Source organism: Stigmatopora nigra, chromosome 5 (genome assembly GCF_051989575.1).
Source record: "Stigmatopora nigra isolate UIUO_SnigA chromosome 5, RoL_Snig_1.1, whole genome shotgun sequence".
In the NCBI taxonomy this organism is placed as follows: Eukaryota; Metazoa; Chordata; class Actinopteri; order Syngnathiformes; family Syngnathidae; genus Stigmatopora; species Stigmatopora nigra.
In genome coordinates, this window is record NC_135512.1 from 7,416,952 (window position 1) to 7,439,313 (window position 22,362).

Consider the following 22,362-nt stretch of genomic DNA (forward strand, 5'->3'; position numbering starts at 1 on the left):
AGTTATAACCCCAACCTTATTTTTCTGGTTTTTAATTCAAATCATGGTTATAAACCCTAAACACTAAAAGACTGAAAATTAATTTCGAAATGGATGCAATGAAAACTTCATTCTTGCGTGCAACCCTGTTGAGATGGGGGTTGTGGGGCATAAGAGGGATCAAGCGATGGCCAATTTCCTAAATTGAAACAGTCAAAAGCCACTGTGGCTCATCTGACGATTCCTAATGTGCGTTCCCGTCTTAATTGGAATTCAATTTAGCTGCCGCTTTCCTCTTAATTGACTCAAAGGGCCCTAAAGTACATTTGAGCGGACTTAGCTACGTTTGTCAAGTTATCAAACGAGGAAAGAGGAAGGCGAATGCATTTGCACTTTATTCTAGTGGGCATCATTGGATAATTTCTTTTCATGCCCCCCACTCTGTAAAAGACCCACCAACCTCTCTATATACATTTGCGCCGGTTGCTTTCATGTCATTTAGATAAATGGTTAATAAGGCAGAGCGTTAAGAGGATTATGATGTGGTCGAGCTACTGCTGCTGGACAGGGGGAGGGGGCGTCAAAAGGCAGTCAGATTTATGGGGGGGGGGGGGGGGTGTTGACTCGGTACAATACTGGGATGAGCATCCTTCTCACTGTCAAGACTCATTTAGTCAGAACTAAGCACTGTGATCTATCTTCTTCTCTCCAATAATAAAGACCCTCAAAGAGGTGAATCAATGAGAGGTGATTCAAGACTGATGAGAAAACTCCCAAGTTCGAATCCAAATTTTTAGGGCCTGGTCTACCGCTGTAGAAAAGGCTTAAGAAGAAGAAAGGATTATTTTTTTGGTAGGAATTCAAGTCAGGTGCACCTTACCTGGGAGAGGAATCTTATCTTGTGGATGTATTCTTAAGCTAATGTGAGGGTGGACAGAGCTCAAGGCATGATTTTGCTTTGATACAGGGCCGTTATTGCCCGTACCAACATGGCTACCGGATCCAAGAAGGGTATTGATATCAAGCAAATACTGTAAATGTAAATGAAGGTGCTTGTACGCCGATACAGATACGTAAATAGAATCCCGAGATTTATTGTGTTTCTTTAAATTTGGCAAAAAAACTTGAAATTACATCAAGAAATGTCAGAATCATCAAGCAACTATTTCAATGCATCAGTATCAATCGGCATCAAAACCAACCAGGCTCTCGATGCTATCTACTATATGTAGATTGATCTTCCTAAAGCTAAATTGCTTCCCCAGGAGTGGGAGACTTTTCCAGAGCCCACCTTAAGAAATAGCTCCCAACCCCCCTCCCACCGACTAACACACATCTAGCACCCCTCTTTACTCAACACAACCTCGACTGGGTGGTTGCGCCCGGCACCGGGGCGTCTTAAAGGCGTCTTTAATTCAACCAACTTTGAAGTGGCACTCTGGCAAATGCACTCAATCAATTATAAATGAAATAATCTCCTTATAATATTAGAGATTTTTCCAGTCTAAGAAATAGCGGGAGATTAGGGCACCCAAATCAGTTTTAGCGGTATCTAAAGTGACAGCAGCAGAATCATTGGAAGGAGCTGCGAGGAACTTAAAATGATTATGTAGATCTGTGTCAAACTGGCGAATGTTTCTGCAAATCCCTCCGCTGGATCGACCGCGACGAGGGAAACAGATTATTCCTGGCCTTATTTAAAGGGTCGCGCTTCTTAAGCGGGGGAAACATTCATATATATTTGCACTTCTATTTACACACACTCCCAGTCCGTGCCTGCGCAACCATCTTCCTGCCTCCGGGGGTCACCGTGTTACACCAGCCTCACTTTTGTGCTGCCGCTCAAGCTGTTGTTTGCTAATTCGCCGAAGATAAACGTACGTTAGAAGCGTTTTTGCGGAAGATTAAGACATAGGTGATTTGCAGGCGACGCCTCAGGTTCTATTTGTATACACGCCGGTTTACACTAATGGAATATACCGTAGGACAGTGTTTCCTAATAACTCTTGGAGGTGTGGAACACTTTGCATTAAAAAAGAAAATCAGAGAATATTACGCAAAAAGCACTGTTTTTCTAACACAGACTTTACATTGACAAAAATTGATGGCATAACTACCAGTTAAAAAAAATAAGTTAAAGGGAGAGACAATACCTTTCTTATGCCAAATTGAAAAACACAGAATTCTATTTTAATGACCTAGAATTATAAAAATAAATAAGAGTATTTCGAGGATGAGGCCATTCTGAGAGATGGTACTATATAAGCCAATCAAATCCGAGAACCCCAGATTTCCTGTGGAGTGACATTATTGATACCCATTGTCTGTTGCACCTGTTTTCGGGTCTATCCGTCTATAGTATATATGCTTGGGTATAAATGACAAAAAAAATAGCAAGACTTGTACACAGTATAATTTTGGTGTTGAAACATTACTTTTATCCTTCATCAAAAGTCTAAAAATGTAGTATTTGCATATTTTGAGTGACAGTCTTTAACATGGTCACAGTCGGAGTATTCAGTCATTTTGTTTTATGCCAATTTAAGAGCTTTTATCTAAGTTTCATGCTAAAACTCCCATTTTTATGACTTCAGGAACTGTGAGTTCTGTTCTCTTTTTGTCTTTTTGAGACTGAACAAAACACAGTTTGGATGTGGTTTGTACTTTAGTTTCTCTCTATTCTCCTCACATTACTCACCGAGTTGGAAATTATGACCCAGCGCACATTTCCAGCACGCCGGGGCTCATTCATCTTTGATTACACCTTTCAGATGATATAAATTAGGCCTGTTAGCTTGATTGATTACCGAGGCCCATAGGAAACGCACTGATCAATATCATGGATTAGCCTCATGAGTTTTCAGGCTATGCGCTCTCGTTTGTTGGCTTGGTTTGCGGAGCAATGTTTGACACTATTGAAAAGCTCGAAACACCACCTTTGGAACTTTTTAGCGTAACGTTGCCAAATGTACACCAATGGAATGTCCTTTCAGTTTTAGTTTAAATGAATTGGGCTTCTATCGTTTTCAATACTATAGTTTTTAATCAGGTCCACGTAATTGGTTGAAACAGTCACTCAGACACAAATACAGTAATACCTTATTTGTCGCAGTTAAGGGTTCAAAACCTGCCGGAATAGGTAACTAACACAATGTAGGGAAAGTATTTTTAGGGTGTTCATCTAATATTATTTGGACTTTTAGAATCATCTGTCTACGATTATTTCACTCCTGAAAGTAAACAATGCTCCCAAATGTTCGACGAAATACTCTACTTGCGTTTTCCCCATTTCAGATTTGTATTATTGTTCCTACACTATGACCTTTTTCATGTACATTTGACGCCATTATAAAGGGCTCAATTACCTTAATAAAAAAATAAAATTTCTGATATCACATGTTTTCATTTGTTGGTTAACGCTTAAACCATTAAGTCTATTAACACCAAATTAGGATAAAAGTTGCTGATTCTACATCATTACAATAAAGATGCAAGTAATATAATATAGTGCCTCTGACAGGAAACACACTGAAACATTTATCAGGCTTAATAAACACACTCCCATTACACAAAGGAAGAGGCCAAATGAACAAGCTTTTAAAAATCAATCTCACCAATTACTGTCCATCTCGGTGTCACGCTTTTCTCGGCACACATTATAAAATAGAAAGAAAAAAAATCGGAGAATGAAAAAAGGGGGGCAGATGCTGAGGAGGTGGGTGGGAGGGTTTGTAGAGTGACAACTTCATGTTTGGGTAATTATCACCACTTCTGCCATGTCGTGAGGGGGCCTCTTAACAGCCTCATTGTTGGTGTTAAACACTTTGGGCCACTGATTGATGAATGAAAAGGGAACACGGACACACACACACCTCTCGCGGGACACTCACATAATGTGTGTGTGAGACCCCCGCCAGCTGGGTAGCCTAAACACGAGGCAAAACAACGCACACATGGGCAGGATTGAGAGGTCTATGCCACAGGGGTCTAGATATCAATACATTATTCATAAGCATCTGACAGGACGGGATAGGACGGGATCGGGCTCGCGCACACGGCCACAATGTGAACGCCACCACTTTATCATATCAGTGACGGCTGTGAGTGAGAAGTCCCCCCGCGTGCGTCCCTTTACTGCACTGTCATCAGCTTCCATGACATTCCCCTGTGTGTTAGTGCTGCTCATTCATAATCATGAGGACAACGTCCACATTTGTGTTGATAAAAGCAGGTCTATTATTTCCATGTAGCAGTCATTTAAACTAAATAGAAACGGACACAGCGTTGACTTTTGTAGAATAGCAGTATGTTGTCTTTTGGTAAACAGCCTATTAAACATAATAGGAGAAGGAATGTAGATAAAACTTGTATTTTAAAAAAGTGTGTCATTTTCAAGTACAGATAAAGACATCTATTTTGTAATTATTTGTTAATTTACATTTTTCCCCTTAAACATTTGAATTAAATTGTAATGTAAGGGGCTTTTTTGTTTTGCATGATGTTATTGTGCATTACAATAATAAATTCAGGTTTGAATTAATATTTCTTACTATAGGCCTACTTTTTTGTTTTTTTTCCAAGTTAATGGTAATTAGAGAATGACTATTTTGACGTGTAATTGATAAGTTTTATAATTGAATAAAAAAAGATGCATTGTTTTCACAGATTAAAACTAATGTCATACCGCTCCATTTGGGGAAAAAAGTAGCTATTTTCAAAAAGGACAAACATAAAATATACAAAATCTATTTGATTGCTTGAAAAGTTAACATTTCAGTTTGATTCTAAATTGCATATTTACATTTCAATTTAGTGACAGCTAGCACCATCAATAGCAGTTAATGACTTAATTGCACAACACAACTCTTTACATGCTGTGTATTTTGCTTAGTGTTATTTACATCTCAGCAGGCAGCCAATCAGCACTCATTAAGAATAGCTAAACAATGAATACACATCCTCCATCAGAGGTATTATTAACATTCCTTCACCATTTAGTGTTTTTTTTTTTTTTTTACTTTTTAACCCAAACATGACGAAGCAATATTTCACAATCTGAAGAACAGGAGATGTTGTTTACAAGTATAAAATTATTGCGACATACCTGCCGATGCTATCTTGCAAGATCCGTTGTGTGGCCTTCATTGTTTTTTTTTGGGGGGGGGCGGGTGGGGACGGTTTGGTGGCTCAGTGGCTTAATGGAGGTCAGCCAAAGCCTTTCTAAGAAGGCTTTTTGCAGAAGCAACCTAAAACCAGATTATAAAGCAACAATAAAAAAACAATCCCTTATGCTCATTTTCACAAAACAAAACTGTTCAGTAATAAAGCTTACGGGAGAACAAGACTACTCATGCTAACTTGCATATGTAGTATATTGGCGGCAGCCATTATGGCGATGGAGATTTTTAAGACAAGATTGCGCATAAGCCGAGCAGATGAGCTCCAATTCTCTAAATGTCGGAATCCACATGACCCGCAGATACTTTAGTGGCGATTTGACAACAAAAGACAGATGTTGGAGGTAGCTGGCGTTGTCGGGCCGTTGGTCCGATTGAATGGTGTAAAGACTGGGAGCTGTTTCTAAGTGCTCCCAAATCAGATAAAAAGAGACGGTGAAAACCCAAGTTCTCCGTGTAAGAGCGTGCCGCTTTGTGCGGCTCATGTGGACCAGAGAGGATTACGCCAGGATGGGAGCCTGGCTTTGAGAGGACTATGAAGACAGAAATATGGACTTTACAGGATCACCACAGTCAAAAAGTGGATGGGAGCCATTGCGTGGGATGTGCATATGTTCTTAGGGGGCAAATATCCACACAATACAAGTCCAGGATTGTGGAACACGGGCAGTCAAAAACATTTCCACCAGCAAATAATGCCATTGAAATATATCAAATTGTGTCCTATATTTATTTTCAAGCACATGCATGTACTTGCTATTCATAAAAATGTGAGTCAGGATTGTAAGTGGCAAATTTAGTGCGCAGAAACTTGTGTATCAGTAAATTTGCTCTTACTTTTTTTTCAAGTTAGTTTTCTCTGCTTTTAGGAAACATTTTTTGGCGAAAGCAACTCATAATCTGGTTGGTCGGCAACCAACCACCTGCTGGGATAGGCTCCAGCACCCTGGCGAGCCTGGTGATGTTAAGCACTTTAGACGATGAATGAATCAATACTGTAAGAGTGAATGAAAAGTTACTTTGGTGAAATCTTCACTTAAAAATCAACTTACATCATAATATTACTGGCAAATACTCTAATTTGACTACTGTATGTTTGGGGGTAACACCAGCAGCCCCCGACATACACCCACTAGACCACTTCCTCCTAAGCTCGTGTAATGAATCACTAATCACTCATTCCCTCATGAGCATCCCCAGCCTGTTATCTCTTAATTACCCCCTTTGCAGGGGTTCACGGGCCACAGGGCTCCGAGGTGGGGGTGAGAAGATGACAAAAAAATGCATTCCAGTGAAGTTCATTTGTACCAGTGAAATATAATCATTTTCAAAATGCTAAAGTTTAATGTGGTTTAAAGTCTGGCAAGGCCGGCAGCGAGTATAAATGATCATCGTCAGCCGAGAGCCTCCGAGCTACTTTCCTTTTTACTTGGAGAAGCAAAAGCCATCCGTTCTCAATCTCAGAAGGACTTGGAACGGTCCTCCGGTGGTACATTTATGCGGTCAGGAAAATGGAGCGCGGAACTTGGTTATTTGGCAAACGTCATGTCTGACAAAGCCGAGACACAAATTGGAATTGGCAGTGAAACGGGGGTCACCGGGATTTGTCTGTCATACGTGCAGGCGAGATGGTGCGCCTTTAAGTAGGCGGGAGGTCCACTCAAACAAAGGTTACATGTCTGTGGGCTTGTAAAAACAGATTTGGGGTTTGTCACTGTCATTCACCATCTTTTCGGGGGAATTAGCTCAATTATTACTGACATAGTAGTGTATTTTTCGAAGGTCAGGAGAAACTGATTCCCTGACTTTTTAGGGCAAAGTTTAATATCTCATAAGATTATATGGCTGGTGTCACACTGGCAAGATGTCAAAATCTGTCCGTCACATTATTTTGTATATCCCATGAAAATTAATCAGGTACTTCAAATCTATGGCTTTTAAATTTTGAAGTTTTAATTTTAAGAGATTTTTTTGACTTTTTGTTTTTTGTTAAAAAAGCATGTATTGTTTTTAATCATTTCCATTCCTCTATGCTACAGAATCTTATTGCATTCACCTTATTAAAAAAAGTACTAGGCTTCCGTACTATAGAAATACATTTTTAAAATTGTATATAGTACACGGTACATTTTAACAAGTGTATTTACTTTTTTCCCCATTAATTATTTAGTTTAGAAAAACATAAGATTCTCTATTATAATACTCAAACTGATGATTTTGGAAATTTAAGACCAACATATCCTTATTGTTAATGAACTTGGCCAATTAGTGAATTAATCGGAGACTGTAGTTACGATATTGCATAATTACGAGTTGGCCCGTGACAAAGATGAGTTTGACACTGGTGGTTTACATCATTCGTACAAACCGGGAACAAGTTCCAAATCTGACAGGCACCACACCGCAGGTCCTCCTACAGTTGTGGAATTTAATCTGGCTAATTTCAACATATCCCGCCGAGGAACTTGAAGCTCAATTGGAGAATAAAGAGGGACCCTGAATGGCCCTTTTTCAGATTGCCGGTGTCCGTTTTGTGTCAATCCTTTAGTGAAAGCCTGTCAAAAATGGTTAGCTTCTCCGGTGAAACTACTTCTTTGCATCTTAGCTGCCGCTCTTGCCCTGCGTCTGCACAGTTTCTTTCTATCCTCTTGTTTCTCTCCTTTTGTTTAGATAAAGCGAGGGATTAGGAAAGATTTTCCCCCGTAAAGTAGCGGTTTGATGGGCTTTTATCCCACCATGTTGCTAAAGCTGTGTAGCCCCGGGATTAGGGCCCGACAATAGGAACCCTTGTGCTGGGCCGCAGCCCGAGGGGCGCAAGCAGAGCCCGGCTCTGAGAAACACCGAGGAAACAAACCTGCCAACCTCGATACGTCAAAGTTGGGGAGAAGGGAGCGTTCGGGTAGGGCGGCCTAGACGCAAAAAAACTCACCAGCAAAACTTTGGTCATCTTTAAACAAGTGCACAAAGTCCTCTTGTTGCTTTTGGTCGGGGAACAATAGAAAAAAATATGTATCAACCATTATTGTATTTTGTAATGTTTTTTATATATAATTAAAAGATATAATATAACAACATTTAAGAAAATAATTGCATTAAACTGGAGGTCTGTTTAAATTGGTCAATGTTTTACTGGCACGAAACTTTCAGACCATTGAAATAGAAAACTTGATTAGGAATTAATTAGATACATATAAACAGGGGATACAAACTTGTCATATAAACAGCCTGTGAGCCTTTTAATGGCCTTTTGTCTTTGTATTTGGTGTGTCGTACATTTCCAAAAACGGCCAACATCGAAACATTTCACAAGGTTTGACCCCAGCTTGTTTGCAAACTGGCATCCACTACAGGCCCTTATTGTTTGACACGATTTTCCGGGGGGGCACAAGGTCTCTCCGTGACAACCCGTTGGATATGCGCGAGGCCAGCCACTGAGTCAGAGAGCTAATTGGAAGTCAGAAGATGGCTAATGGCAGCTTGCTTTGTTACTCCAGTCACAAGAGTCCCTTGGAAACGCCGCGTTTACAGCAATACATCAAAATGATTAATTTCAGCCAAATAAGCGCGCGCCAGGCTAACCTTGGTGGCGAGCACGCGCACGCCACGTCCAGCTAATATATTCATGAAGTTGAAGAAAGCTTAATGACACAAGTTAATGGGCTCTGAAGGCGTCAACTTTCTCCTCGACTCGACGCGCCGGGCTACACAGTGGCCGCTGGAGAAGCGAAATGACAAACATCCCCGCGTTATAAAACCTGATTAAAAAACCAACGAGGTTCATAAATCGCCTGGGCTGAGCCGCCTGGAGTCCTGATGCAGGGATAAAGTTTGCAGGCGGGAAGAGGATGATGGAGAGGAAAGGCGATGAGTTAGATCTGGAGAGGAGCTTAAAAGGGGGGATTGAGGGGGGGCTGAATACGGGCCCGGCCTGGAGAACAATGAGAGCGCCCGGGAAATCCACGGAAATCGCAGATGAATTCCAGGTTTAGGGAAAGTTAGCATCCTGAAGGTGAGCACAAAGAGCGGCTGCGTTTGCAAAAGGAGAGCAAAAAAGTTCCATGGCAGCAGCATCAGCATCATCACAGGCAGTGGAAGGGAACAAAATCACTTTGTCATTTGAAAGCCAATGAGCTGCAACTGTGAATAAGTCCAAATGGACTCGTTCATTTCCTTTCTTATACATGCTTAGCTCTACATTTCCAGGCGCCATTATACCGTTTGTAGGTTTTGAAAAAATTGCATACACTTATTTTAGCCTATTTGAATATATGTGGGGGCCCACTGGGCGAGTGGTTAGCGCCTAGGCCTCACAGATCTGGGTCGAGAGGTCGGTTTTCACTGTGTGGAGTTTTCATGTTCTGCCCTGGCTTGCGTGGGTTTTCTCCGGGTACTCCGGTTTCCTCCCACATTCCAAAAACGTGCACTGTGGGCTGCTTGAGCACTTTCAATTTCCCCTAGGTATGAATGCGAGCGTGAATGCTGTCTGCCTCCTTGTGCCCCTGCGATTGGTTGGCCACCGATTCAGGGTGTCCCCTGCCTGGTTCCCATAGTTAGCTGGGATCGGCTTCATCACCCCCTGCGATAAGCGGGTCGGAAAATGAACGGATGAAAGAATCGATGCATTTACGTCAATAGCAAGCAATGTTCAAAGGGTGCCTCATAACGAGTTAAACCATCCTTGTGATTAAAGATTATCTCTATTTTTGCGTTTAAAGTAGATCTTCAATAGTAATATACTTCAGATTTTATTCAACTAGATAGATCTATGTATAAGGTTTTGAAATATACCTATTATTTTCATATTTATGATTATTAACAATAATTTTACTGGTGTAAATGTAGTTGTGAGGTGATTCCTTCAATTATTCTATAAGTATTTGGCTTCTGGTCTTTTTCTAATGGCTCACAAGGTCCAGCCTATCCCTTTTTTCTCTAAGGGCCTATGATGAGAAAAAAATCTACATATTTAAAACTATAAATTGCATTTCTTATTGCCAAAATAAATGCTTGCAAGGATAACCTGTTGCATGGGAACAAAAATAACACACAAATGTCACATTATTTTCTCTTTCCCACGCTGCAAATGTGTCCAAACATTTCCATTGAAGTTTAACAGTCCCCCAAACCCCTTTTTTTTGTCTCTCCATCCACAAAATATGCAAGCTTTACTTACATTAAAAGGCTACTTCGTCTTCTTCTTTTCGCTGCCCTTAATTCCAAAACCTAAACGCTTTTTTCCTGGTGGAGGAGAAATCTTTTGAGCGAAAAACCTTGAAGAGAAGCGGGGCATTATTGTTTTAATCCTCTTACCAGCAGTCATTTGAAGACATTTTTCCCTTTTTTTCGGGAGGGTGGGAGATGGCGTCTTGTCTACCAAATCCTGAACCCCCCCAAATAAATCCCCTGGGGGGCGCGACCGAGAGACGCTGGAAGCAGGAGCCGGCCAGATGCATCTGTAGCTCGGGTGACTTCACGGCAAACAGCCGCTGTTGCAACACGGGCCCGAACGATCCGAGAATAAAAACATGCACTAAATTAAAGTGGGAATATAACGCCATATTGTGAATTGAATTATTCGTTAACACTATCCACGTGTTTGGCAAAAAGCCACAAATGTTTGTTTTTCCTATAGACGACGTTTATGCATATAAATAAAAATGTACAAATGTACATGACTATAAATTGAGATAATTACAGAGACGTAAATGTCATAAATAATTTTCAATTAGGTACTAAGAGATCTATTTTAAAAGCAAGACGATGGCGTGAAAGTGCGGATGCAAGATACTGAACACACGCAAGACTGTACACTAATGAACACACGCACACACATGTGCTCAGTTAATTAGCATGCCTTCTCCATTTTTATATATAAAAATGAAAAGTATATTTTAGTACGTGTGAAATGTAATGATAAAATTAATTATTTGAGGAAAATATAACGAGCGTTAATGTGGTATGTTGGCAGCCAGGTACCTATTTTCGGGCGTGACGTGATTGGTCGCCAATGTGTCCACGTGACGTCACTCGTTGCACTTTAAAAGAACCGAGCGATGGACGCTGCGAGCATCCTCTCCACTTTGATGGAATCCGCAGGGATGTTAGCGGGATACGCACTAAGTCCAAAGGGAAGCAAATTGGAAGAAAACAAATCATAAAAATATGAGGATTTTTGTTGAGACCATTTAGAAGGACGATAATCGATAGCTGGAGGAAATATTTCACTTTACAAGATCACAAAGACGACAGAGGTAAGCAGAACATATTAAAATATCATTACCATTTTTGAAAATGGAACTACTATACAATAGCCTTAATGTGATTTTTCTTAGGTTAATATAATATATAGATGTAACTTTAAATTTTAACGTGAACTGCGCAAAACTATTTGATCTACTGGTTGTTATAATGCTCATAATAATAAACAATCAAGGGGAATAGAGAACTGAGTTTTATTTTTAAATTTGTTAAAATAAAGTCTCCTATAAGACACAAAGACAAATGTATTCAACCATCCGTATACTGTTATTTTACTGTATAAATTGTCCGTCATACTTATTTTATATGCAATCACCTCATATTTCCTAACATTTACTGACGTCAAAGTTGTATGTTGTGAATGGCCAAAGAATTTTGCATAGTACATAAATTGTTACATTTCTATCACACACATCCATCTATTGACACACTTGCATGCACGTGTATTTTTTTTTTTAACTTTAAGCGAAACAATTGCCAGTTTAAATTGTTCCCTAATGTTTCCTAAGCCTGGAGCCAAAAAGCGTGTAACTCATAAATCCACGGCAATTAGCATAATGAGGGTTAAATCACAGCCCGGGGCCATTTTTTTTTTTTTTTTTTTTACAAAAGATCACTTAAAAAGCATTATGTTGATTTTTATTCTCTTATTCAGTGCATCTTAAAATGGAGAAGATTACTGAAAAACTGCCTCAGGTTGATGTATCCTAAATAATACGTGAATGGGTTATTTTAGAAAACACATGCGAACACACACACACACACACACACACACACACACACACACACACACATGCGAGCTGTTTTCATGTGTCAGCCAGATGATAAATTAATAGCCCGGTACAGTTCAAACCTATTTGCACCCACATTAGACACGAGTCCACGGGGGACCCCACGCAAATGTGGCAGTCAGCCTGGAGGCGTCTGGAACACAACACGGAGAAAAGAAAGGGGAAAAGATGGGGTTAAGGGTCACATGGAAAGGAAAAATATTTATTTGGTCTCATCATCATAATGAATATGAACTTGCATTGTTTTCTAAATGTGATAAAATGACTATAAGGTGTTTTAAAGTTGGCAATAAGCATTTTTCAGACTAAAATAATTGGACTTGCCAATTAATTCCTTCATATTTTTTAAGGCCTAATCCAGTTTGCATAAATTGATGACCAAATAAATACCTTTAAGATACACCTGTGTGAATAAACTGCATGATAAGAGGAATAAATGAAAATATAAATATTACTTACCTTGTGACATCCTTAATAAAATATTGCTTTAAGTTAAGCTATTGTTTTTGTGCTGCTTCTATGTGATATTTTCTTGATTTTATCTCTGCCTGTTCAAAATACATATTCCCCATAAAATAAAAAGTGTTGGTGTCACACTTGAACCAATTTTCAGTTCATATAAATACAATTCCATTTTGGTTATAATCACCTGACCACAAGAACTTATCAATCACATAAAACAAAACAAAAATCTGACATATTGCCCTTTCCCTTCCACTTGTTGCTGCATACTTACCTCACAATTGTTACAATAAACAGGAAATACACTTTTATCTTTCTCAACTTCCCTAAATAGAATGCATTAAAACTAAATCCTACTTGCATTCAGTTTTAGTGTACATTTTTGTGGTTTTTTGTTTCATGTCATCCAAAAAAAATCAGTGCCTTGCTCATGAGCACCTTAACAACGGTGATGAAAAGTCACATTTATCCACATTAATAAACTACAATGCATATTTAATCATCTAGTAAAATTTACCTGTGCATTTCCAGTTCTCAAATACAAGAATATAAAGTTTGTATGAATTAGACATCCATTTTCCCCCCCTGTCATAGGTCATGCAGCACTACGGGGTCAACGGCTACTCCCTGCACGCCATGAACTCCCTCAGCGCCATGTATAACCTCCACCAACAGGCGGCGCAGCAGGCCCAGCACGCCCCCGACTACCGGCCCTCGGTGCACGCCCTGACGCTGGCCGAAAGACTGGCTGGTAAGTACCAGGCGTGGCGCCCTGCCGGTGTAAAAGGGGCTCAATTCAACGTGCCGCTCGGCTTGTTTTTTGTTCCCCAACGGCTGCACATTTCAAGACATCATCCTGGAGGCCCGTTACGGCTCTCAGCACCGAAAGCAACGGCGCAGCAGGACGGCCTTCACCGCCCAGCAGTTGGAGGCTCTGGAAAAGACCTTTCAGAAGACGCACTACCCCGACGTGGTTATGCGGGAGCGTCTGGCTATGTGCACCAACCTGCCCGAGGCCCGTGTGCAGGTAAAATGCGGGCTTGCCTCAAGTTGACTTTTTTGTTTTTGTTTTGCTTTGATTTGAGCAAAGAAATTAAATATAAGCATAGTATGGTGACAGTTAACTCACTTAACAACAAAAAGCAGTTAGGAATAGTGAGCAATTTTTCAAAATTTGTTGAAATGTAGTTTGGTTTTATGAATTTTAGCCTAAAATACAACGTATTATGATCCAATTGATACCATTGGATTCATAGTGCGATAATCTATACGGACAATTTTTTTTTAAAATTGATTACAGACTACATGTATACTTGACAATCTTTTACAAAAAGCGTTAGAATTGCCTCGGTGATGTTGTTTTCTTCAAATATTGAGGAAGTTCATAAAATGGTCAAAAAATATATTTTAAATTTGAATCCCAAGAGAAAACATCAGTTATTCTAAAAAACAAACTTGATTCCTTATTTTGACAATTTATGGAAAGTTGGCACCACCTTAAGAGCCAGAAATATTTTCATTTTTCTAAAAAAAACTAAACAGGCAATTTTTCATTACCAATGAAATCCAACAACTAATTCTGACCCTCAAAACTATGCTTAAAAAAAAGCTCAATCTGTCTTCTTCACTCAGGTTTGGTTCAAAAACCGGCGAGCCAAGTTTCGCAAGAAGCAGCGAAGCCTGCAAAAGGAGCAACTCCAGAAGCAGAAGGAGGCGCAGGTCGTCACCGAGGATTCAAAAACCGAGCTGGACCCCCCCACCGAGACCCGCGCTACTCCGCCCCCTCCCTCCTCCGTCTCGTCCTGCCATTCCGACTCGGACAGACCGCCGGCGGCGAGGTCCCACGAACCCGGGGAGACGAGTGTGGAGGTGAACGTCACTTCCCCTGAGCCGTCGGAGGGCGAGTCGGCGGCGGAGGACGACGCGAACGCCGAGGACGACGGCGAAAGGCGGAAGAAAAGGGAAGAGGCCCAGGGTCACGGTGGGACTCAACCCTGTGGGAGCCCACCGGCCTACAAACAACTCAGTCCCGCCGCGTCAGGTATGATTACTGTCAGCGTGAACTTTTTTTGGGGAAAAAAATGAACTGGAGCAAATTCCCCCGCTATTGTGCAATTTCCTAACAAATTGGAGATTTGTCCACCAGACAGAAACTGTGGTAGATTGAGAAGAATTGCCATTTTGGTTCAGAAAACCCTGAATTGACAGTCAGGACGACAATCATTCACATACACACACTCACAACTAGGGATACATTTTGGAGTGGACAATCAGCCACATAATTATGGGATGTGGGAGGAAACCAAAGTACACCAAAAAAAAAAAAACATACAAATCCCACACAGGAAGGCCGGAACCCAGCAAGGATTCAACCCTTGATCTCAGAACTGTGAGGCAGATGTGCTAATGTTCTATACAAAATTGAACTAAAACCTCTAGTTTCAAACTAGAGTCCAGTGTAATTTTGCAACATGAAATTTGGCAGGTATACAAGTATCCATCATGAGTAAGCCACAAAAAAAAGTCAATGCACAAGTATACTTTAGGGGTCCACACTAAAGAATACAATGGGGCAGATCTGACCCCTGGGCCACGACTTTGACCGTAGTGTCCTCCACAGATGGCGATAGGATTTCAGCAAATACACTGTAGGCTTCATGTCTTCTTTTTTAAAAAGAAAACTAGTTTTAGCTTTGGACACTGTGTGATCAAAATGTTCAATCTACCTTTCAGAGTCACCCTTGAACTCACCCGCCCTGCCATCCTCCAGCAATGTGACAAGCGGTCCGTCCCAGAGCAACTCGTACGCCTCGTCGCCCCTCAGCCTCTTCCGGCTTCAAGAGCAATTCCGACAGCACATGGCAGCCACCAACAACCTGGTGCACTACCCGTCCTTTGACATGAGCGCGCCGCCCTCCCTGCCCTACTTGGGCATGAACGTCAACATGCCGTCCCCCCTGGGCTCGCTGCCCTGCCAGTCTTACTACCAGACGCTGTCGCAGGCTCAGCAGGTATGGAACAGCCCGCTGTTGCCGGGGGCGTCGGGCGGCCTTCCGGGAAGTCTCAACAGCAAGACCACCAGCATCGAGAACCTGCGGCTGAGAGCCAAGCAGCACGCGGCCTCGCTGGGATTGGACGCGCTTCCCAACTGAAGGCCGTCCGCCAATGAGCGACTTCGCCATTTTCCTCATTCAACCTCTTGACTATGCTCAAAAATGTCATCTAGCGAGGCATTTTGGACATTATCCCGACTGGCTTCACCCGTCGTGAGCGTATCTGCTGGGAGGACATAAAATGGATTTATAAGAATATAAATAGGCTTAAACGCAGTATATAGTGAAGCGCCACTATTCTCAGGGGATTTACACCCCCTCTAAAAAAAGGTTTGTAATTACTTCTAGATGCCACTGGATGACAGTAAAAGACTACTCGCAGTAGGTCCCAAGAAAACTCAACTCACTTAACAGTGGAACCTTGGTTTTCATTGTTAATCCATTCCTAAAAAGTCTGTCTAAAACCAATGTAATATTTCACTCAGGAACTAATGTAAAGCCAACAAATCTGTTCCAGAAAGTTAACAATATATAAAACTGTTCGTATACCTGTTCAAAATCTAATGTATGTTTGTATATTAAATTTTGAGGAAAATCTTTTCTCGGAATAAACTCTCACCTCAGTAGGTTTCACCTAAAGGTTTTCATCCTTAGTAATGTTAAAGATACGTTTTTGAAATTGCCAAAAAGTGAATATTTTACTTAAACTTAAATTAATTATTATTCCTTATTCATTACTGAATGAATTTGACATGAATACATAATTCACCTAAATGTTAGAGAAATTTACTGAAAAAAATGGACAAAACTGGCCCTCAAATACTGTATTTATTTTTTCACATGATTATTTAAATTAGTTTTAAGTATACTTTTGCAAACAGAGCCATCATAGACAGTGAGAAAAAATAGATTGAGGTAGATAAAGATTTTTTTGTTTTGGTCATTATTAACGAAAAAACAAATGAAAACTATGAAAAACGCAACTTTAAAACAAACCGAGTTTCCACTGGTCCGAAGATGCAACCAAGCTAAACTGTTGTTGCATTAGCCGAGTTGAAAAACTGCAAATACGTTTTTAGCGGATACATTTCAAACAATTAGCCAATTCCTGAGGTTATTATCCATTTAAGGATTATGCCATTGACAACAACAGACGTCCAAACTGTTAGCATCAACAACAGTGAATCAATTGAAAATATCAAACATGCAGCCTTACCTTAGAAAAAATAATTTCTAAAAAGTCTTTCCTGTCTAAATGCACCAACTTTGTCAACATCCTGTAGCAATTTTCTAAAATGACAAAAAAATAAAAAAACGCAAATATGTAATGTTTAATTGAAATACAATCGCTTGTATTTCACATTTGTTCCATCGCTAAAGAGGCTAAGCAATGAATGTACATGCCAAATGCAAATATAAAATCAATGGTGTTGTCTTGAATTAAGCATTCATTTTGAGCAAACAGAAAAGTAAAGTGAGCATCAATGTTATTAGATGTTGGCTGGTCCACCAAAATTGTACATGATCTTCAGTCGCCGTGACAACAACAGAGCTACTGTTGAATTAGTCCGTGTGGCTTTAAAAAACAATGGCGGGTTTAACTAAAAGCAGGCCAAGTCTGTGTATATTATTGCTGTAGATTTAAGATGTGTATCTTTCAATTGTTAAAAAAAGGAGTAATTTATCTGTGAAATGCAAGGGAATAAATTAAGTTGACTGCTGGGGGAAAAAATGCTTGCCTCCTCTTTACTTTTATTGGGAAAATAAATGCATATACTAGTATACCTAATCTATAAGGGTTAGAAAATAAGATATTATAGTAATATTGGAAAATATATGTAATTCTATGAGAATAAAGTGGTTTTAAATTTTTAAAATACCTTAGACATGACAAAAAAGTTGGGAGTTTTGGTTGTATTTTGGGATTTTTTTTAAATTACTTTCATTGGGAAAATAAATATATATACTAGTATACCTAATCTATAAGGGTTAGAAAATAAGATAATATAGTAATATTGGAAAAATATATGTAATTCTATGCGAATAAAGTGGTTTTAAATTTTTAAAATACCTTAGACATGACAAAAAAGTTGGAGTTTAAGTTGTATTTTGGGATTTTTTTCTTAATTATGTGATTTAAGACATTTTTTAAAATGATAAATTCCTCTCATAAACATCCTGCCAGTATTCTTCCCTAATTTTAATTAAAGGTTTTTCACTTAGGTTGCACTCAAAAATATTCAAAAATATAGACTATCAATTTGCATTTATATATGTTATAGGATAAACATATATGTCAAACTTACATCAAGAAGTGAGAAAGCAACATTTCTGGTGAAAGAAAAATCCTACATGAATGATCAACACCTCATATTTACTCTTCACATACACACAAACATGACCTTTGACCTCCCCTGCTACACAGCACACAGTTTACTTTGGTCACGCAAGCCGTAAATAATTCCAACACACGGACGTCCCCGGCATGCTCCACGTTGTGGTTCACGCCGCGACGCGCGGGGTAGAACCTGCCGCTTGTTCGGCCGCCGCAGGAGAACTAATCCTGAATGAGGCGGAGAGGGGAGGGGGTTTGTCGCACCCATCCGTGAGACCCCCCCTCATCACCCCCATCCCCATCCACATCCACCCTGTCAGCTGAGGTTTGGCTGCAGCGAAACCAAACGCTTTTGCCATAAGAAGATTACCTCGGGTCGGGATATCGATGGATTAAGTAAGAATAGAAAGGAGATCAAATAGGAGTGAAAGGGTTCATGCAGTCAGCAAAGTTCACACACCTGTTTTTTCCTCCTCCAACTAGAAAATATCAATGCCTTCCTCTCTTGACCTACATTTAACCGACTAAAATCGAATTTTTATTCAATGGGATTGTTTTGTATTCTATTTAGTTTGAAGCATTTCTGCTGTGTTCCCATTTTTTTTTAAAAAGAATTGACAATGCTGGTCCATGTAACAAATGGCCTTGAGATACGAGATAAAACTTTTGATTTTCTAATGATTTTGAATTATCCATCCGAAAATGTAATTAAAATAAATGGGAGAAAAATGCTTGATTTTGCATGTGGAAATAAATATCCATTGGAATACATTAAGTCTTTTGGGAACAGTGGTTACTACAGAGAATTTACTTTAAAAAATTAACAGTTTATAGGGTAAGTGACTATTTCTGATAATTGTAAACAAAATACGAAACAAAAAAACATGGCGCCTGTCATGGCGAGATCATGATCAGTTAAAATCAGGGAGCAAAATGATTCCACTGAAGCTATTGATCTGTACATTTTTAAAGCATTTGTACTATTTCTTTTAGCAAGCAACCTCATTTGGTTGGTTAGACTAAGAAAACATACCTGTCGCCATAAAAAATTCATAAACGTATTCAATATTCAGCCTCTTTTCTGAATCATTGATTCGCAAGTGCTCCAGACGATGTAAACAACAACCCTTTTATACACTTTTATTCCAACACTTTCTATAAATGTGACATGATGGTGGTAGTATTAAGAGATGGATTAAGCCTGCTAAATCCTCACTGAAGGCCTACCATTGCCATAAACTATATTAGATCATTTTCTTGGACTAGAAAGGAAGTAGTTAGTGTTTTTTAGTAATGGAGCACATTTACACAAGACTAGCTTCTTTTCAACACACGCACTTCAGATCCTTTTAAATATGAGCTCCATTTACCATCACCACTTGAGTTTTATTTGCAAGCACAGTTAGGGGTGTAAGTTAATACTGTGTATGTGTGTGTGTGTGTGTGTATGTGTGTGTGCGGGCTTAAGCCGTTGAAGGTTTCCAGGAGCTCTTTGATGTGTATCTCTGCAATGCGCTATTAGGGGGATTTTCCTAGTTGACAGCTCAGAGAATGTGTGGAGGAATTGCGATGCCAGCGGGCCTAAAAGAATGCTGGAAACAGGATTAGGATCATATTCTGGCAGTGGCTGTCACTTCATCAATGGCTAAGGTTCCCTCAGTGACAGCCCTCCTTCTCTGAGAGCCTAAAACCTTTAGTGGGACCATAAAAGGGTGAGAGGGGGGTGAAAAAAAAGGAGAAACAACACAATGATTGAATGGCGCACGTGATTTTCTGGGCTGGATTGGATGCGAGAAGCTTTGTGCTGGGAGGTCTAAGAGGGGCGGCATTGATTGGGAGGGAGGGGAAGGTCGTGGGTGTGAGAACTGGGCATAAAGGGAGGGGGAAGAGTTACACCCACAAACACATGGTTGGGTTTTTTTTTTTTCTACATGCGGACTTTTGCACGGGAGGGACAGAAGTTTGGTGTCCTCCCCCAGCAGGTGGAGAAGTGGAAGAGCGGAGTGAGATGTTCTACCGCAGGGGTTCTCAAACTGGAAGTTAGTTGGAGGTGTGCAATATCTTTTCGGATAAAGACATTTCCGCCTGATTGATTTTCATCTCGGACGTGCAAAAAATAATTATTTGTTAAGTAAAATGTATATATTTGAAGTTATTTTTCAATTAGAACTTCTTATTGAATTCCAGTGACATGTCAACGAGGATGCAAAATCACGGAAAGGGGATTTTATAAAGGAATAGTTCAATAATTAAGTGTGATCAGGTTATTTGATGGTAATTTTGGGGCGTGGTATTGATATTATTGGGGAAATTGATGTCGCCCTGAGTTTCATTACAATGAAAATGAAGCTTGAAATTATAAAAAGAAAAATATGAAGATATGATGTTTTCAGACCAAAGTTAAAACTGTTGCACATCTCTTCACAAATTGTATTTTTTTGTCGGTAGTCAAAGTTAAACAACTGCAAGTTCACGTAACGTAAAAATAAGTGCAACAATTTAACATTTTTTTTCTGTGTTGGCCACTATTAGTCACGTTTGGTGCTTTTGATCCCAAAATAAACCCTGTAAAACCCTAACTCTCCACCCCCCTCTCACCAATAATGGTAAATACAGCATCTTACTTTTTTGTTTTAATATATTTAAAAAAAAATTTGTACTTAAGCGACAAAATCCACCATGCACCGAAATTTGGGTTAGTTGTAGAAAGGGAACTTGATCATAACTCAATGGATCCTTGTAGTATTCTGATCTGGGAATAGTGGGGGGCCTTGGCTGTTCTCAGGTGGTTTAATGGAGCGACTAATTGTCTACACTGCAAACAAGCACCGTCGCCAAAAGCAAACCCCTCTTTCCGACACGATTTTTACCCGCCTCCTCCATGAAACATGACTTCCACGTCGCGACAGGAGTTTGATTGTTGGCGACAAGTTATATAATGCCAGGAATTAGACGTTGGCATGCAAATGTGAAATCCTCCACTGGTTCTCCAGAGGAGCGCCAGAGACGGACTCTATCTACGTCTCCTTCGGCTTTGTGGCGCAGAGGCGCTCTCCCTTTCTCCCCGCCGACTCGGGCGATAATCCTGACACGCACTGTCTGCATTTTCTTACTGTACGTCTTTAAGCGCATTTGCCCAGCTTTTATCTCTCCAATGTAAACCAATTTGGCTATAAGGGCCCGGGGCCAATCAAGGCGCCGGAAAGGGGAAGAATGGGAAACACCAACGTAGCAGATGTGCAGAGACGGCGATTTGACGAGCGAGTGAATGCAAGGGAGAGAAAAAAAATGTCCCTGTCCGAAGGGGAAGCTTTTCAAAGTTGGGATCGGCGCTTCTAAAGCTGATAGAGGACGGATCACGGAATTGTTGAGTCACAGAATCGGGGAGAATCAGACCCAGCTCGCTTGTTAATCCTTTCACGGGGAGGAAAACCACTTTGGGAATCCTTTCCTTTCCTTTCCTCCTTCTGCTGATATTGAGAAGCTGCTGTATTGACAGATGCTGCTGGCGTTCAATAAGCGCACTTGCACCTGTATCAGCGCTCTGCTAATCTTCTGTTGTCTCCTCCTACTACAGCGAGAAGCCGCTGGTGGAAATAACTCTTGATAAAAGAAAAAGAAAAATAGGGTAAAAGGGAAAAAGCTGGCATAGCCAAGATATTTAAATTGGGATCAAGCGAGTTGGGGGTCACCAAACTGGGCTGTTTACTGGTAAAGAACATTTGGCCCAGTAAAAGGACTCAATCTAAATCATTTATTTGATGACATTATTGATATTTTTTTGTAACTGTTTTACTGCAATCACTTTTTTTTGTGTATTATGGACTGGTCTCACGGCAGTCAAAAGAACAATTAGAGAAACTAATTTAGAGTCAGATTAAAAGATATGAATTAAAAATACAATATTTGTAAGTTATCCAACTGAGACCAGACAAATTGAAAAATAATGATTTTTAACTGTCTTTAAAGGTTTCTAAAGTATAAGAAATTATTAATAATTCATGGCAGTTGCCAATATGTCGTCATTTTTTGAAATTAAAATATGAAATCAGTACTTAAACATAAGTTTTAGCATTTTAAATGGCCTCCATAATACCCTCTCAAATTAACATTCTTCTGACCCTAACTTTAAGATGTAAACCTTTAAGTGAATCTTTCTGAGGTGACAGTTTACTCAATAACAAGAAAAATTGAAGAATTGGCATAATGCTAGTTTTCTCTTAATGATTTTGTTGGTTTGTTTCATTGGAAAACTTCTAAAATATTGCCTCACACACAAAGCGTAAAAAAAAAAAGATCGCGAACTG

At 40.0% G+C, this 22,362-nt stretch overlaps 1 protein-coding gene and 1 long non-coding RNA gene across 2 annotated transcripts; one reads left to right on the plus strand and one right to left on the minus strand.

Moving 5' to 3' along the window:
- Positions 1-5,083: 5,083 nt before the first annotated feature.
- LOC144197048 (uncharacterized) lies at positions 5,084-10,948 on the minus strand. Its single transcript, XR_013326464.1, has 3 exons — positions 10,467-10,948; positions 10,330-10,394; positions 5,084-5,225 (listed from the first exon to the last, which is right to left on the minus strand). It is a non-coding gene; the product is annotated as an uncharacterized LOC144197048 (long non-coding RNA).
- Positions 10,949-11,240: 292 nt separating this feature from the next.
- LOC144197233 (diencephalon/mesencephalon homeobox protein 1-B-like) lies at positions 11,241-17,441 on the plus strand. The gene is made up of 5 exons (XM_077717904.1): positions 11,241-11,407; positions 13,262-13,418; positions 13,516-13,694; positions 14,300-14,708; positions 15,401-17,441. Exons 2-5 carry the CDS (start codon positions 13,265-13,267, stop codon positions 15,817-15,819), a joined length of 1,161 nt encoding a protein of 386 aa, XP_077574030.1. The 5' UTR covers positions 11,241-11,407; positions 13,262-13,264; the 3' UTR covers positions 15,820-17,441.
- The last annotated feature ends 4,921 nt before the right edge of the window (positions 17,442-22,362 follow it).

Coding starts and splice junctions, on each gene's coding strand:
- LOC144197233 (XM_077717904.1), top strand. CDS start 13,265: ATGCAGCACTACGGGGTCAACGGCTACTCCCTGCACGCCATGAACTCC. Junction 13,695..14,299: donor TGCCCGAGGCCCGTGTGCAG/GTAAAATGCGGG, acceptor TTCTTCACTCAG/GTTTGGTTCAAAAACCGGCG. Junction 14,709..15,400: donor ACTCAGTCCCGCCGCGTCAG/GTATGATTACTG, acceptor TCTACCTTTCAG/AGTCACCCTTGAACTCACCC.